Raw genomic sequence first — 15,631 nt, 5'->3', positions numbered from 1 at the left:
GGCATTTTCTTTTTTAATGACTTATAAAATGTACTGTCCAGAATTCTAATCACAGAAAAAATATTACCTTGGTAATTTAATTAAATGTTTATTTCCATGTGTACAGCCAACATCTGATAATCATGATAAACATGTTTCCTACCATTACTAGCAGAGGCACTTTTCTGTACGAGAATTTAATAGGTAGTAGGAGATGTTGGCTCCTGTTACGCTTGAGTTTTATGGAAGCTTCAATAAAATGCCTAGGATTTTCTCTTCATCTTATTTCATGATAAAAGTTGGAGCTGGTGGACATTTCCACTGCAGCAACTGAGCTGAAGATGCCCTTAGGAGCTGGAACCTATCCAGATGATATTTTCACTCATCATTGTGGCACTTCCCTGTGGCAGCCAGACAATTATGACACAGTAGCTGTTGGACTGTTGAAAAAAACACAGCAACTTTAAAGCTCTTCTAAATCACAGCAAAGAGCCTTGTCCGTACCCTGAAATTCACAGAACATATCAGCAAGCACATAACATGGGTGACTGATTAGGAATCAAATGAGGTTTGCGGCTTGCTTTATGGCCACTCTCCTTTTGCTGGTGAAGAGGGGAGGCAGTTTTTCTGGCATTCTGGTATTTCTCTTCTCCATCCCTCTCTAGCAGCTTGCAGGCTTGCTTTTATATGTGACCCCGCGGTACCATAATAATGGTTCTGGGTGAACATGAACGTTTTCTTTGCCTTCACCTCTCTTTCTCTCCTCCCACCCATCCCAGATGAAGTGGCAGGTGGACTGAGTGGGAGCAGTGTGAAGTCAGTGCAGAGAAAACGTGTGACTCAGCAGTTCAGCAGGGAGCTGCTGAGCGGAAAGGCAGCTATTCTCCTTGCACACTCTGGCATCAGGTTGCTGTTCCCTCAGGGATGAGAAGAAGGTCTTTATGGATGGAGGTGTTCTGCTCCCCCCACACCCTTCCAGCATGGCAGAATGTCTCTGTATTCTTTTCAGCAGAACTTATTTCAAGTAGAGGAAAGTTTCTTCCTCAAGTTTGTTGCCAGTGAAAGGGGAGAAGCATTGTACTGGAAGTATGTAGACCTTAGTTATCTACCTGATTCGCTCACAGATTTTCTGCACAACCTTCCCTCTTCCTTTCTTTCTCTCTTGATGTGCCTTTCCCTTTTGGTGATTGGAGTTTGGCATAAAAGCAACAGCCAGACTCCACCACTGAGCCTGGAAAGTGCAAGTGTACAGTACTTTTCCTGGCAAGTACGTATCACCCCTTTTCCTCTGCACAGTCAAAGAACTCCACAGAGAACACTTGCCTTCCTCAGAAGGAGGCTTCTGGCTTTCCCCATGCTACCTGCAGAGGAGATATTATAATGGAGGGGCCATTGCAGTGCCTATCTAAGCAGTTTGGTAATGATGAAAAAGTTGTGGTATTTTATTACTAATTCTGTGTTTGTCTTTCAGAATGGAGGACTGAAGTAGATTTTTCTGTATAGACTAATCAACAACAGGTAGATATTTTATATCAGTGGTGGTACTTACCAAAAGCTCAATTTTGAAGCTGTGGTATGCATCGTTGTCACTGAATTTCTGCAAAACACATGCACAAAAAAAGCAAGCTGTGGGGTGGTGTTTTCTTAATCTTCAGAGAGCCTGAAACAGTGACAATGGAGAGCTGTTGAGCAGCTGAGTTCCCCTTGATGGGCATATCAACACATGAATCAGTTAATGAAATACAAATATTTCCAGTGTGATCTTTTTAGCAAAAATACTCAGCTTTCTGAAATAGAATCCTTGAATGTTAGAAATTTCAGCTGTTCCCCACACAGCTATGAATACCTGCAGCCTGGCTCAGCTTGTTCTTGCAGTCCAGGGTAGATATACTTACTGCAAACCAAAAGCATTAGAAATTATAAACTAAAATTCATCTCAGATTAAGTAACACACCTGTGTTGCTGCTGCGGAGGCTCAGTCTTGGTAGAGTCTTCCATTCCTCTGCAATCTTTCAGAGAGGGTAGTTCCAGTTTCTTGGTCCTCTTACTTAAATTAATGGTATGTCAGGTTTATTTCTTCATGAATTCTGTTACAGACAAGCCTGCAGTCCTACAAAGGACCATGGGATGGGTGCCTTGGATTATTTAGTGGTAAATGTAGTAGGATCCATGGGTCTGCCTGGCTTGTTCGTTGTGTTTGAGTTAAGCTGTCTTATACTTTCTGAAGTAGCTCTCAATGTGGTTTTGCATTACAAATGCAAGATCTACTAACCACAAGCTCTTGGCAGCTAACACTTGGACTTTATCCAGAATGGAATTTGAGGTACTGAGGAGATTGCATTGTAATAAATCCCCTCTATCTCCAGTCAGTCAGTAGTAGGTAGCTGTGGGGTGTATCTGTGGAGGTTTGGAGTTTTTTTGCAGTTTTCAATCTGGATGCATTTGGGGCCTAGATGTTCTCCTCCTGAGCAGCATTTTACTCAGCCATTTGGAAAACATAAATGTATTGAACTCTTGTAAACAGAGCAGGTCAGGAATCAAGCACAGTAGCAGTTTTCATTATCAGAAAGGTCAAAAAATTGAATAATGGGGGAGCAAGCATCCCCAGTTTTCAACACAGATTATTATATCTTTAGTGTAATTTTCAATGTAACTTATCAGATGAGTCAGGAGTGCAGACAGAATCAAGAAGAAGCAGACTTTCTTTGCTGGTGAATTTTATCTGTCTGTAAACAGTAATGATGTCATGTTTACTGCTTAATAAATTAGATTGCTGTTCATAAAGAAGTTCAGTGGAAGTTTCAGAGTTAAAAAATAGTGACCCACTGGTTGGTTTCCTGCAGTGAAAAATGTAAGTACACAAGTTGTTTTTGCCATGCAAGTATGAGAGGTCCCCTTCCTCTTACCCACTTCTTCCCATATCACTGCAGTGCAAAAGGAAACTAATTATTGAGTTTCTATCTTTATTATGTTGCATTGGCAACCAAAAAAGAGATAGTTTTTGGCTAAGAAAACATTCTCCTAAAGCTCTGTTCTTTGGACAGACAGGTTTTTACCCTCCAGCATGAGCTGCCTCTTGTTCATGTGCACTCTGAGGTAGCTCATTCAGGTTTGATGTCTTTGTCTTTCCAGCACTTGGACTTGTCTGCAATCAGGATGTCTTATGATGTGTGTATTTAACAAGGTCTTGATCAGATCTGTGAGCTACGATGCCAAGAGCTGTGTCCTGTGTGTGCAGTTGAGGTGTGTGTTAAAACTTTTTTCAGCAGTGAACTGACTACCATCTAAATAGTGTACTTTCATCTGCTCTTCTTTCATCAATAGCAGTTTTCCCTAGCAGTTAGATGGAAATTAGAGGCAGAGATTTCATTAGGCAGTTGCATTTGGACATCTGAAGATGCAGAAGCCATAGACAGCCTTATGACTCTAGTCTGAAATGCTGGTAATCCTGATGGGTGTGATGTATTGCTGGCATACCTCATACTTTATTTTGCTTCCACTCTGTGGTCCATTCCTACAAATTCTCACCACACGTGACCATCATGAAGATGTGGACAGGTTCAGGGGGAAATGTACCTCAATACACCTAAAACAATTAGGGGCAGTGCAGACCAGCTGCTGTGGTATGGTGGCTGCTGCAGCTTGGGACTTGGCAGAACAGGTGAGGCCCCTTTTGCTCTCCTGTCTTGTGTGTCTTGGAAGGTAAAACCCACAATCCACCATTAACAAAATTTGTATTTCCCAGTGAAGAGGCAGTACTATCCAATCCAGAAGCATCATTCCCACAGGGACAGTGTGATGGATGTACATAAATGTCTAATAACTGTATGACTACTGTCTTTTCATTGCTGGGGTGCATTTCTTTTTGTTATAAAAACAGTTTTGCTGAGGAATAAGTCCTTCTCTCAAAAATACATTGTTAAATTAAGTCTGCCAGTGGAGCAGTGCCAATTCCTTGAGCATTAGCGCCCGTGTACAAGTTCCTTTTAAAATGTTAACTTCATTAGGAAATACAGCCAGGATGTGAGGTTCTGAGAGGTTGTTTTTTGTTTTGTTTTTCTCTGAAGGCTTTAAGTATGATTCAGTTGAGTTACAGAGCTGCTAATGCTTCACCCACAGCAGGATTTGATGGGATCGTGGCATGTTTGTTACTGTAAGGCTTTGTTGACTTGCTTGTTATTGCTACAGTGCCTTTTAGTATTTCAGCTAAGACTAGTACTCTAAGCACTTGTTTTTCTGAGAGTTATATAGGTGTTTTTCATTCTTCTGCCTGTTACGTACCCACATATGAAGTCAGGGAAAAAAAAAAGAGAGATACAGGGGAGTTAAAATGATCATTGCCAGAGTTACAGAAGCCAGCTTTAACCCTCCTGAGTGAAGGAAGGTGTTTCCCTGTATAAATTATTCCATAATATGATGATATGTAGTGCTGTGCCTTGTATTTTTGGCAGCTTGTTTTGGTGGCACTGTTTAAGGAAAGAATGCAGGATGAATGGATCCCTGGCATGATCCAGAAAGTGCTTTTCCTGAACGGCAAGGATGAGTTTAAGATTATGGTGCTGTTTTGAAATTTCAACTTGTTTTCACAAGCCATATGGCTGCTACAGATGTCAGAGACCTTTTAATTCTTCTGCCAAAGGCTTTTTTTTTCCTAGCAAGCGTAGTCTTGTGCCAAAGCAGAAGCACTCATGGAACTTGAATCCCCCTCTCTGTGGTGCAGGAAATGAGGAAGCTATCACATGGATGCTGTCAGTCAGATCATGAACAGGGGAGAGGCTATGTTCATTCCTGCAGGCAGTGATCCTTGCCAGCTCTCTTAAGACCTTCACATCCACCTTGACACGAGACAGCTCCACTGGTGTTTCACTCATTACCTCACCTGCAACTGAAAGAATCCTGGGCCCATTAGGGCAAACAATACAGGAGTATAGGATTGCAAGATGATGTGCAAGTGCTAATTGAAGTATTGTTTAAAGCTGGCATAGTTAAATAAATACAGAACCTGAGGTGGACATCATTATATTTGTTAGAATCTAATCTTTTGGGATTTGTAGAAGAAAATTTTTGACTGGACTTAACTTAATACTAGACTTTCTCTTTGTGTATCCAAGGCATGTATCTCTTTATTTATCTGTATGGATTCAACCAGTTCTCCAATATTTTAATTCTTACACCTTTTTCCTTCTGTTGTGCTAGTGAAAATACCTCTTGATAAAAGTGTCAGTTCTGCAGAGCTGGAGTCCTGGGCTGCCAGGTCCACAAGCCAGGGGTCTCTCTACCTTATGGAGTGAAAATAATTGAAAGTAAGAGTGGTCTATTGTCCTTCATATAGGGCAGTTGCAAGAAGGAGAATGTGACCCTCACAGTTGTACAGGTGTTACTAGACAACACTGGAATTCCAGGAGTTGGACTTCTAGGCTGTGGAGAGGCACAGATCCCCATGGTTACAGAGTGCCCTAACTTTGACATCTTTGTTCTAAAAGATGCAGTTAAGTGGCCTTCATGTCGTTGTATTATAGTCAGGGGTTTGTTTCCAACCAGAAATGACCTTGTAAAATCTCAGGCTGTTACAAGCATGAAACAAAGAAATGCTGTTTACCTGCTACATAAGACAGCACCTCTAGTCACTTTAAAAAAAAGTTCTGAAATATTAAATATTATGACTTATAAAAATCAGCTGAAAGCTGAGCATGAAATCTGCATTCCTTGGTCTGGTTTTCTTCCCAATGTTGTTTTAGTTTTGCACTGTGTATATTTTATCTTGAGATTTGGGAAGTAGTGTGCAAGACAGCAAATCATCAGAATCTGAAAAACAGTAAATATGTTCATTAATCATTCTTAGGGACAGAGGTGCATTATTTAATGCAGATAAAGGAAAAGTAGAACTTAAACTATGTTTAGTGAAAATGGAAGGTTAGAGACTTTAGGAGCAAACAATAATAAACTATAAGAAAATATATATTTTTGAAACTTCAGATCTCAGCCACAGGTCTTTCTGCAAAGGTAACAAAAATAGTTTCTGACACAATGATTCTGTCCCTGCTAAATTTCAAATTCTGGTTCTAAAACACAGAACATAAACGTCTCACAAAAATAGCAGGAAAAATTGGCAATCATTAACAAGTTTTTTCCTCTCAATTTTTGTTTGAATCTAGTGAGATATTAAGCAGTTTAGAAGCTTGAAGCTTTTCAACTTTAAGGACTGAGAGATAGACTTCCTGTGGCATAAAAAAAAAACCAAAAAAACAAGCATTAAAAGATGAATTCTTACTATGGACAGACCCTCAGCTGATACAAAGATATATTTCATTTTATGATTAGAACTGTGGCTAGTTAATGGATGCTTATCTGGCTTAGAGCTACTAGTGTGAGACATTTAGAGAAATGGTTGCTGAGAGGAAGGTTTTATAGAAACCTGACCTCTACAAACCACTCAAGGGCCAATGGTGGGGCCTTTCCCTGGGACACAGGAGGCTGGTTTAGGCTTAAGTCTACAGTATTGTACACAGGGCAGCCTTGGGGCATTCCTCATGTCCAAAGATTTAAATCAGTAATACTTCCACCCAATGATTCTGATCTTTCACTCCTCACTTGTAAATGAATTTATATCTACACAGATGCTATTCAAAATACTGTTACTGAGGGAATAGCCACACCAGTGGTTATTTCCACTGAGCAGAACAGCATTGCAACATTATTAAATAGCTCTTGAGTATGAATTCATCCAAGAAGTGGGTTATTGGAATAAAATCTATTTTATTAGTGCCTTAGGACACTCAGCCAAAACCCAGAGTCCCCGAGCGCTATTCAGACACATAAGATGAAACAGTCTCTACCTCAGAAATCTATAATCGGATTATACAAAGCAGACAAATAAAAGAAATAGAGAAATTGAGACAGGAAGGGGCAAAATGGGTTCTCTGCCATCACATAGCTGGGAAGCGTGTAGCTAGGCAATAGCACAGGTAGCTTTTTTTAAAAAAGTAAAAATGAAAAAGTGCAGCAATGTAAATGAGAATTTGTTAACAACAAAACCCAGAATCTGCACCTCCGGAAAGAAAGGGAAAATAATTTATCCACCCACACTCACTTTCTTCTGATGAAGGCAGGTGAATAAAGCTGCACTAATAGAGTGTGACGCTCACAATCCTGAGCTGCGCTTGCTGAGGCGGAACTGAAAGGTAACCATCGTCTCCAGGAAAACAATAGCCCCGCAGCCCCCGCGGTGCCTGCAGGGTCACATCCCATTCATCCCCTGCACATGTCGTTCTCACGTGAAGGTTGTTCCCGTCCAGCTGTTATGGAGTCAGTGGATGAAGCTGAAGGAGAGCTGAGCAGGAAGGAGCAGTCCCTGAAAGCCTCCCAGAAAACAACAGTGCTCGGTTGGCCTCCCCCGTGGAATGGATTAATACCTGGACACAGCATGTATCTGTTTGTCCTCTCACAGATACTGGTAAGGCAGCTTGCATGGCTTTGGAATGCTGATACCCTTCTTTTAGGCTTTTCTGGCTTACTCTCACTGTAGACGTAGCAGTGGGAATGAGTGTAGTCCTCATTTCTGCAGCCACCTCTCATGGCTTTGCCTTGAGAGCTGCCCCTGCCTTTTGATGGCCCAGACTCCCATCCCGTTTCCTGCCACCCTGCAAATGCCTCCTTTGCCAAATGACCAATATCCCACCAAATCCATTTTCCATAGTTGATATGTATGGGGGTAAAGACCCATGTTGTTTACAAGTGTGGTGTGGGTTGAGGTTATACCTCTCTGTGAGTGTGTTAAATATAAAGTCATTGCTTTTGTAGTTTATGTTAACTGGCATGTGCTGCACCCTTGAGTGGTTTAAATGAAAAGTTTCTGTGTGTATTTATAGTGATACCTATGTGAAACATGGCTGTTTGTGAGAGGCCTTAAGAGCCTTTTAATAACATCCTAAGTTCATGGAATTACTAGTTTTGATCTAAAAGTAGTAGTCCTGAAAGTTCAGAAGCCAGAGGAACCTGTTGCTCTTTCAGTGTTGCTCCACTTGCTGTTTCTGGGCAGCCCTTTTGCTAGTGAGGGTCGGAGGGAGCCTGTGTAACTCAGTGATGCACATGTACTTAATAGTGGCTCAGCTTGGAGCCTTCAGTCTTTTTATTCATGTTAAGCTACAGCCTAGAAAATACCTGACTTCTTAAAGCAAAAGCGATAATCAACGTTAAATCAATGCTAACTAAATTAGTTAATTATGCAGTCTTGAAATGAAAATGAATGTGTGGATAATGAGAGATGCTAATTACGTCTTTTCTGATTGATTGCACAGCTTCTCTGCATGATGCTGTGGTACAGCACTTACGGGACCATCCCAGCAGCTCAGAATGCCTTTGACCTGCTCGCTTACTTGCTTACCCCATTTAAACAGGCTTTTTCAGGGGAGGTAAGTCCCTGAGCTCCTCTCTGGTTGTATACTTGATGTCAGTAGCCTTGGGTGGTGCTTCTAATATCTCTTCTGATAAGTATAATATGTGTGCATTTCATGAGTACATCCTGAAATGGTAGAAGAGTTTCCTGAAAGCAGATGAATATTTTATCTTTGAGACATTGGGCTGAATTTTTTACTATGACATTAGGTCAGCACAGCAGATTTTTCATTATGTGAAAATTATTGCAAATGAAACAAAGCAATAAGAAGTCATTAAAGGGAGAGCTGGAACTTAATTTCTTAGGATGACTAGAACCTTAAATTCTGGAAGAATGGATCAACCCATATAAAAGGTGCAAATCGCAACACAGTCTTAAAAATATTTTTTATTAAGTGTTTAGAACATATCTGTGTGCAGGAAATGTATTTCAAGTGTACTAGGTGCACAGATTGAATTATATCTACAGAGCTACCCCAGTAAAATTGCTTAGCTTCTCACCATGACATGATGACATGTATACCAGAATGATTCATCTGATAAATTACTGGTAATTATACCCAGTGCAGATTTTTCTAGTGTGGACAGAACCTTAATTAAGTGGTGAACAGCTACTTTCAAAAATCTGATGAAATATATTTGCTATCAGAATGCTTAGATCCATTGTACATAATCTTTGAGGCAGAGGCTTTGCAGTACTAATAGAAAATCTGATTCAGTGCCTCTTGTGATTGAAGTACAGAGGAGACTGTTTTCTGTTTCCTCAGTGTTTATGAGCTGCATGTCACCTGCTCTTTTGGAGTTTTTTGAAAGATGCACTTTTTCTTTTGCAGTTGGCTTTATTATGCACAGAGCTCTTCACAGACTGTTGCCTGTCTTATTTGCAGGGGCTCAATCATTAACAAATTGTTGTTCCTTACAGAAAAACACTCATTTGTATAATTTTGACTTACAATACTTGTCCCTCACAAAGGAAAGTGATTCCTAGAATGCACCACAAGAACACCCCAAGTATGACTTTGTACAGATGTTCATGCATATGTTTGAGGACTGTTTATTATATAGCACTATTTATTGTGCAAATTTACACTTGAAAACAGTATAGGCAAAGAAATCTTCTGGTGTTAAAATAAGCAAATGGAAGCTCTTAATTCAAAACTTCTCATTAGCTGCACTATTAGGGGAAAAACATAGTGAAATTCCTTGCTCACTGAAGTCCACTAGATCTGAATTTTGCACCTACTACAGAGAACAGGCTAAGCTATAGACTACTATAAAACGACTAAGACATCAGAATTAGTTCCACTGCCAGTGGTGTGAATTAACCTGATAGTGTTTCACTGAATGTGTAGAAAGCACAGAAAACTCCTCTGTGGCTGGATTCTATTTAAGGATCCCCAAACCCAGGAACAGTACTAAACTTTGTTTAAAGCCCTTTACCACAGTATAAAAATCACACTGACTGTAGCATTGAAGTGTTGGTCCAGTCTGCAAAACTAAATTTTGGATTCAGAGCTCAACTTTGGCAAAGCATGAGGGTTGGAAGCAGAACTCCTGTTTGCCTTGACAGTGAAATCTGGGGTTTAGACCTTCGGAGATGCTGGGGCTTAGAGATGGTTTCAGTTTCAATCTTCTCCAAAGCCTGGCTTTTTTGTTTTTTGGTGCTGATGGCAGCTTTTCCACATGTGAGTATGATATCAGTATATCTTCATGGGAAATAATACACACTTGGTCCAGAACATCCATGCAGACACTGTACTGTGCCCCTAAATACTTCATGAATCATTGTCTATTCTCTTGTTCCACAGAGCCTGACTACAGTTGGGAGTGTTGTGGTGTCATACATCCTGCTGTCTTTGGCTTCTCTAGGACTGCTATTTGTAGGATCTCTGGTAAGTTATGATACAGCACAAACTGTGTTCATGCCCTTTTTCAGTGTGTTTTTATAAGATGTCTTATTTAACAAACGTTGTTGGTGTTGTGCCCAAGTTGATTGTAAAGCATCGTTTTTGGGGCTGTTTCTATATAATTATCTGCTTGCTTTATGTAGAGGAATTAGCCTTACTCAATTTCTTGATGAATTGGGGATTGCACTAAAGTATAATGGTGTATAAAAATAGTTTTTCCACAGATGGGCAAACTACTTCTAATGAAGTAGAAGGGATGTGTCCATTAACAGGACCATCATCCATTGATTTCAATGGCAGAAGGAGCTGTTCCAGTGTGCCACTGTTCTTCTGAAGTCCTGTTAGATGGAGGCCAAGGCCCCAGCTGCAGAACAAGCTTAAGTAGCACGACTACAATTAATCTAGTTAGCTGTCAGCTGTTGGGGAGCAGCAGTGTGTTGTGTTTCTCCATGGATTGTGTAACTGGCATGAAGTTGTGTGCTAGATGGGAGAGCTATGGAGAGCTCTGTCTTGTCAGGGAGTTCTAACTGAATGTGGCTTTCCAAACCCCTCTATGCTGTTCTCTGAGAGTGGGAATGCAGCTACTGAACATGCAGGCAGAGTATCACCTCCTGTCCTTTCAGAGGTGCTCTCCAGGTAGCTCAGGAAGTTGAAGCTGTGCTGTGTACATGCTGCTTGAGTGATGGACAACATAATGAAATACATCCCAGGAATCATGGGACTGACTGTAAGTGGGCAGAGATTGCTAGTCTAACATCCTGCTTAGAGCTGGGCTGCTGCCAGCAGTTGGTAAGGCAGCCATGAAATTTTCCACTCAGGTTTTGAAAACCTTCAGGGAAGGAAGGTTTGTCATCTCTCTGTGTGCCTGTGCCACAACCATGTAGCACTTTTGAGGAAGAGATGTTTCCTCGCGTCTCATCTGAATTTCACAAAAATGTCTAGGCTGAATTTCTGCAGGCTTGTGGTCTGAGCTGATACTACCAAGAAATGTCTGGCTGCATCTCTAGAGCTGCCCTTGAAGTAGTTGTAGGACGCTGTTGGATCACCTCAGCCCCCTCTTTGCCTCCCTCACCTTCTTCCTAGACCCTTGACCTCCTTTGAAACTCTCTACTGGGACCACTCCAGTTTGTCCATATCTGTCTTAAACCGAGGGAACTAAATTTGTAGACAGTATTCAAGGTGCAGCTCCATCATTGCCAAGGAGAAGGGAATACTTCCTTTGATTTGCTGGTCACACTCCCTTCTAGGAAGTAATGTCATATTATATGCCATGCTTAAGTTTACTCAGAGGTGGCACAGTGGCAAAATTTTCTGTTTAATGTGTCAGGAAAATGGAATTTCTAAAAACTATTTACAAGGCAAAGCAATTATAGTTAATGCCTCCATTATTGTGATCATTGATGTAGGCAAGGAACTTAGTGAGGTTTATGCAATTTTCTGAGTTTTTGATGCTGCTGTACCTTATTCAGATCAATTTTGTCCTCACAAATAAACTTTTGGTAATTCTGTAATTGCAAAACTAAAAAAAAAAAAAGGACACCTAAGAATTTTCAAGAACTGTATGAGTTCCAGATAAATTATGAATTTGCAGCAAAACATTCTGGACTGAAAATCTGAATAGCAGGGATGTGATTTTTGCATATTCAGCTATTTCTCAGTGCATGAAAACATTTATTGCTGACCCATACTTAGCATAGAAGATAAAGTTAAGTGAAAGCTCTCCATGGCCAAAAATTCTGATCTCTCTTTGGAAAGTTCATTTCTGAATTCCTTGCAATTGAACATGAGTACCACTATTGATTAAAGTAGACTTGGTCCATTTTTGTGTTGGTTAAAATTTCTGTATAGAAAAACATTTTCTAACAGTTTCCATGTTGGTGGGTTTGCACTGGTTTTTATTCCTGTGGGCTGTGCTAAGACTTTTCTAGCTAGAGTAGAGGCACAAATGTCACTCTGTGTCACCCTACTCTGTGGATAAATTGCTGGGCCACAGAGTATAAAAGTGTCCTGTGAGTCCTGTCTGTGGTCCTTCTTGCCCAGTATGTTCTCTCTAACATGGACATTAGGAAGGAGAGATTGTTTAGAGAGGGCACATAAGCCTTGTCCCTTCCTGCCTACCTGTCACCTTCCTCTCAGATGTCTGAGGTCATGCTGCTTTGCAATTTGCAAATTTGAAAGCATCTGTTTTTATCAGTATTTGCAGAGTAAGGTATAACATAGTCACTGGCAGAACATTGAAAATGGTAATTGGACCAGGCAGGGTTTCTAAAATCCTGGCCTGCTGGACAAGAGATTGTTGCATGAAAACAGTTTTCTTTATTTTCCCTTTTGTCTCAGCTGAGTTATCTCTCTCTCTCTCTCTCTCCACTTAAAATTGATTTTAAGCCATGTGCTGCCTAGAAGAGACCTTGAAGGATTCTTCCTTTGAGAGTGCTTTCATGACCAAGCCCTTCTTTCCCAATGTTGAAATTAGCACTGTCCTGCATGACATCCTAATGTGCTTTAGTAGCCCAGGAAGAGAAATCTGATCTTTTTCAGTGGCACTTTTTAAAATCCAACTAGTCATTTGGAAACCACACAAGAAGATGAGAGCAGAGGCTTTTACTGTGGAAAATAAGATGTGTTCCTAGTCTCAAAAGGATGCATGACCAGTGTAGTTTGCATGGCATTAGTATGAGTGATACTACTCCTAGTTCTATGCTAGATGGATGAAGTTTGCCTAAGGTTCCAGATCCTGGAATTCAGAGGTGGGCTTGAAATTTTTACTAAAAGCTGTGTGGAGAATTTGAAGTTTACTGATCTGATTTCCAAATCATCTAGTCTATCACAGCATCTGTGCAAACTGATATGGTGCGGAAATTTTTTAGATTCATGCAATTTCAAACCTTTTGTTAATTTGTAATATAAACTTCCATATTGCAGTTGTGTCTTAAAACTTCACAGGATTCATTATTTAATGTTCATACCATATTCAAATCAGATAATTAGATATACACAGTGTGTGCCCCTGGCCAAAAACTGATCCGGGCATTTTGAGCCCCAGGATCAGGTACATCAAAATTGAGGCCTCTTCAAAAAATGATGGGTTTATGCATAGATTTGGGGTACAGTGCCTGGTTATTAAAGATGTTAAGCTCAATTATATTAACTTAAAACAGCTATATGTAAATTTCAGATGGAGAGCCATTAAATCAGGAGAGGTGTGATTTGTAGAATACTATAGTGGATTTTTGTTTTGTAAACAAGCCTGGGAAGGATAAGAAACTGAACAAAAGGACAGTGGTATCACGTTGGCTTGCATATGATGGTCACAAGCACATTCCACTTCCACTGTATCCCTGAGTTAAGCCTGGCTAGCTCTGTGGAAACCTCTGTGGCTGAAAGCAGGTTTGAATGGGTAGATGTGAATCCTTGCAACACACATGACAAAGCTGCTCCTGCATGGAACATTCCTGTTCTCTTCAGTGCTCTCCAATTCTAGTACAGACAGCTGGAATGCTGTCCTTAAGACCCTTGCCCTATGCTACATGGAAGGGCTGGCTACAAGCAGCAACTTTTTAAAATGTTTCTTTCCTCCAGTTTTGGCACCTCCTCAGAGCCCCTCCAGACCCCCCGTTTCCACTGCAAGAGGACAGACGGCAGTCTGTGAGCCGGCAGCCTTCCTTCACATACTCAGAGTGGACAGAGGATAAAAATGAAGATGACTTCCTAGATCTGGATCCCGTACCAGAGACTCCAGTCTTTGACTGCGTCATGGACATTAAAGCGGAGACAGACCCAGCTACTCTGACGGTTAAATCCGTGGGCTTGCAAGAAAGGTAGGGTAGATGTGACTAGTAGGGAAAAGTCTGCTCCCAGATTTTGTGGGTTTAGGAATTCTGTGCCTGGTAGGAAGCTTTATTGCCTTTGTGAATGTCACTTTCAAATGTGGTTGTGAAGTCAAGCACCTGCTTTATTTCCTGTCCTGTTTTCAGTCCAGTAATAAATACAAGCGTGTTACTTAAACAGCACACAGTTTCTGGACAGCTGGCAACAAGTGCTGTTCTAAATTATCATTTCTTTCCATTGAATACATCTGTTTGTGTTTGATCAGTCTCTCACCATTCATCAAGACAGCAACTGCATTGCATGAAATCCCCTATAGAGCAGTAAAAGCTTTTACCTCTGAAAGAGATGGGTCTTGTTGATTTTTTTTTTTTCCACCAAGTCACTCGTACTGGAGGACTAGTCTTTTCTCCAAAAGCAAGCCATATAAAAAGTGACAGTCTTTAGTATTCTTCATATAAATGAGTTAATCCAGAATTACATTAATTATTCACTTGAACCCAGTACTGAAACTTTGGGGTGAGCTGGTGTTCACCACTCGAACCATAAGGGCATCTTGAAAAGAGGAGTTTCTCAGGCAAGTTAGGAGCTTCTCAAAGAGGTTCACAGCCAGGAAAGGGCAGTTTCAAGACTAAAGGAAAATCTTTCTGTTTTGTGTCCTTTCAGTTGTCTTAGTGAAATAGAACAAAGGTCTTGATGATAGAATTCCTGTGAAGAAATTCTGCAAAAGTGACAATGTTATGCATAAGAATGAAGTTACTGAGGGGTCCAGCATAGCAAAGTATCACCTTTCTTTTTTTTTCAGTTTTTCTCAAGCTTAATTGGAGTGCTAATTATAGTTAATTCTCATCTCTAAAGCTTAAAACAAAGGACAGAACATAGATTTTAAGAATATAAAGCTGATTTTCCTAAGCTCCTCAGGATGCAGTAAAAGGGAGTGTTACAGAAGAGGCTTTCAATTTGCACTCCTGTGGGTTTAGAATGGTTTTTATTGCTTTATGGTTTGTTATAACATTGTCCTACAATTTTATACCTTTTATTGTTTTAGTCTACCTTTATATGAGATCACAGTAACCTCTGGGGCTTGTCCCTAAAGCTGCTGCTTTGTTGGTTTTTCATTATAGGCAAGATTGGTCTTGAAATATGTGAGTTATTTGTGTTCTTCACTATCTCTGCTTTCATTCCATTTCTGTCATTTTTAAAATGTGACATTTCTTCTCAGGTGACTGCTAGCCTACGTGAAAGACACTATCAAGAGAATTGGGGAGTATTGCTTGGAGAATAATCAATTGGTTAAAGTAATGAATTACAATGAAAAACCTGTCAAATAACTATAAGTGGGACAATGAAAGCAATTGCTTGAAGTTCTCAAACTAGGTACAATGTGAACACTTAAGATATAAGCTTGTTTTCAACATACACATATCCTTGAGAAGGCAGACATTATTTCAGGTTTGAGCTGTGCCCTGACAAATTCACTTATATTACACATTGGTCACTTCTTTGTTTGCTGTTGTGTTACCTAC

General features: G+C 40.4%; 1 protein-coding gene across 10 annotated transcripts in view; it reads left to right on the top strand.

Moving 5' to 3' along the window:
* The window catches only part of PTPN5 (protein tyrosine phosphatase non-receptor type 5), a 78,116-nt gene that overhangs the window by 37,713 nt on the left and 24,772 nt on the right, over positions 1-15,631 (top strand). For 8 of the 10 annotated variants that reach the window (XM_039707658.1, XM_039707655.1, XM_039707656.1 and 5 more), the window contains 4 exons: positions 7,260-7,432; positions 8,277-8,390; positions 10,182-10,265; positions 13,860-14,098. In XM_039707658.1, the coding sequence (XP_039563592.1) occupies positions 7,260-7,432; positions 8,277-8,390; positions 10,182-10,265; positions 13,860-14,098 (610 nt within the window). The remainder of the gene's footprint in view (positions 1-7,259; positions 7,433-8,276; positions 8,391-10,181; positions 10,266-13,859; positions 14,099-15,631) is intronic. The other 2 variants (XM_039707662.1, XM_039707660.1) reach the window with 1 other exon arrangement.

The sequence above is a fragment of the Passer montanus genome, unplaced genomic scaffold (genome assembly GCF_014805655.1).
Source record: "Passer montanus isolate IOZ18808 unplaced genomic scaffold, ASM1480565v1 scaffold2, whole genome shotgun sequence".
NCBI lineage: Eukaryota > Metazoa > Chordata > Aves > Passeriformes > Passeridae > Passer > Passer montanus.
Note: the sequence above shows the minus strand (reverse complement) of the source record. Positions and strands in the feature narration are given on the sequence as shown.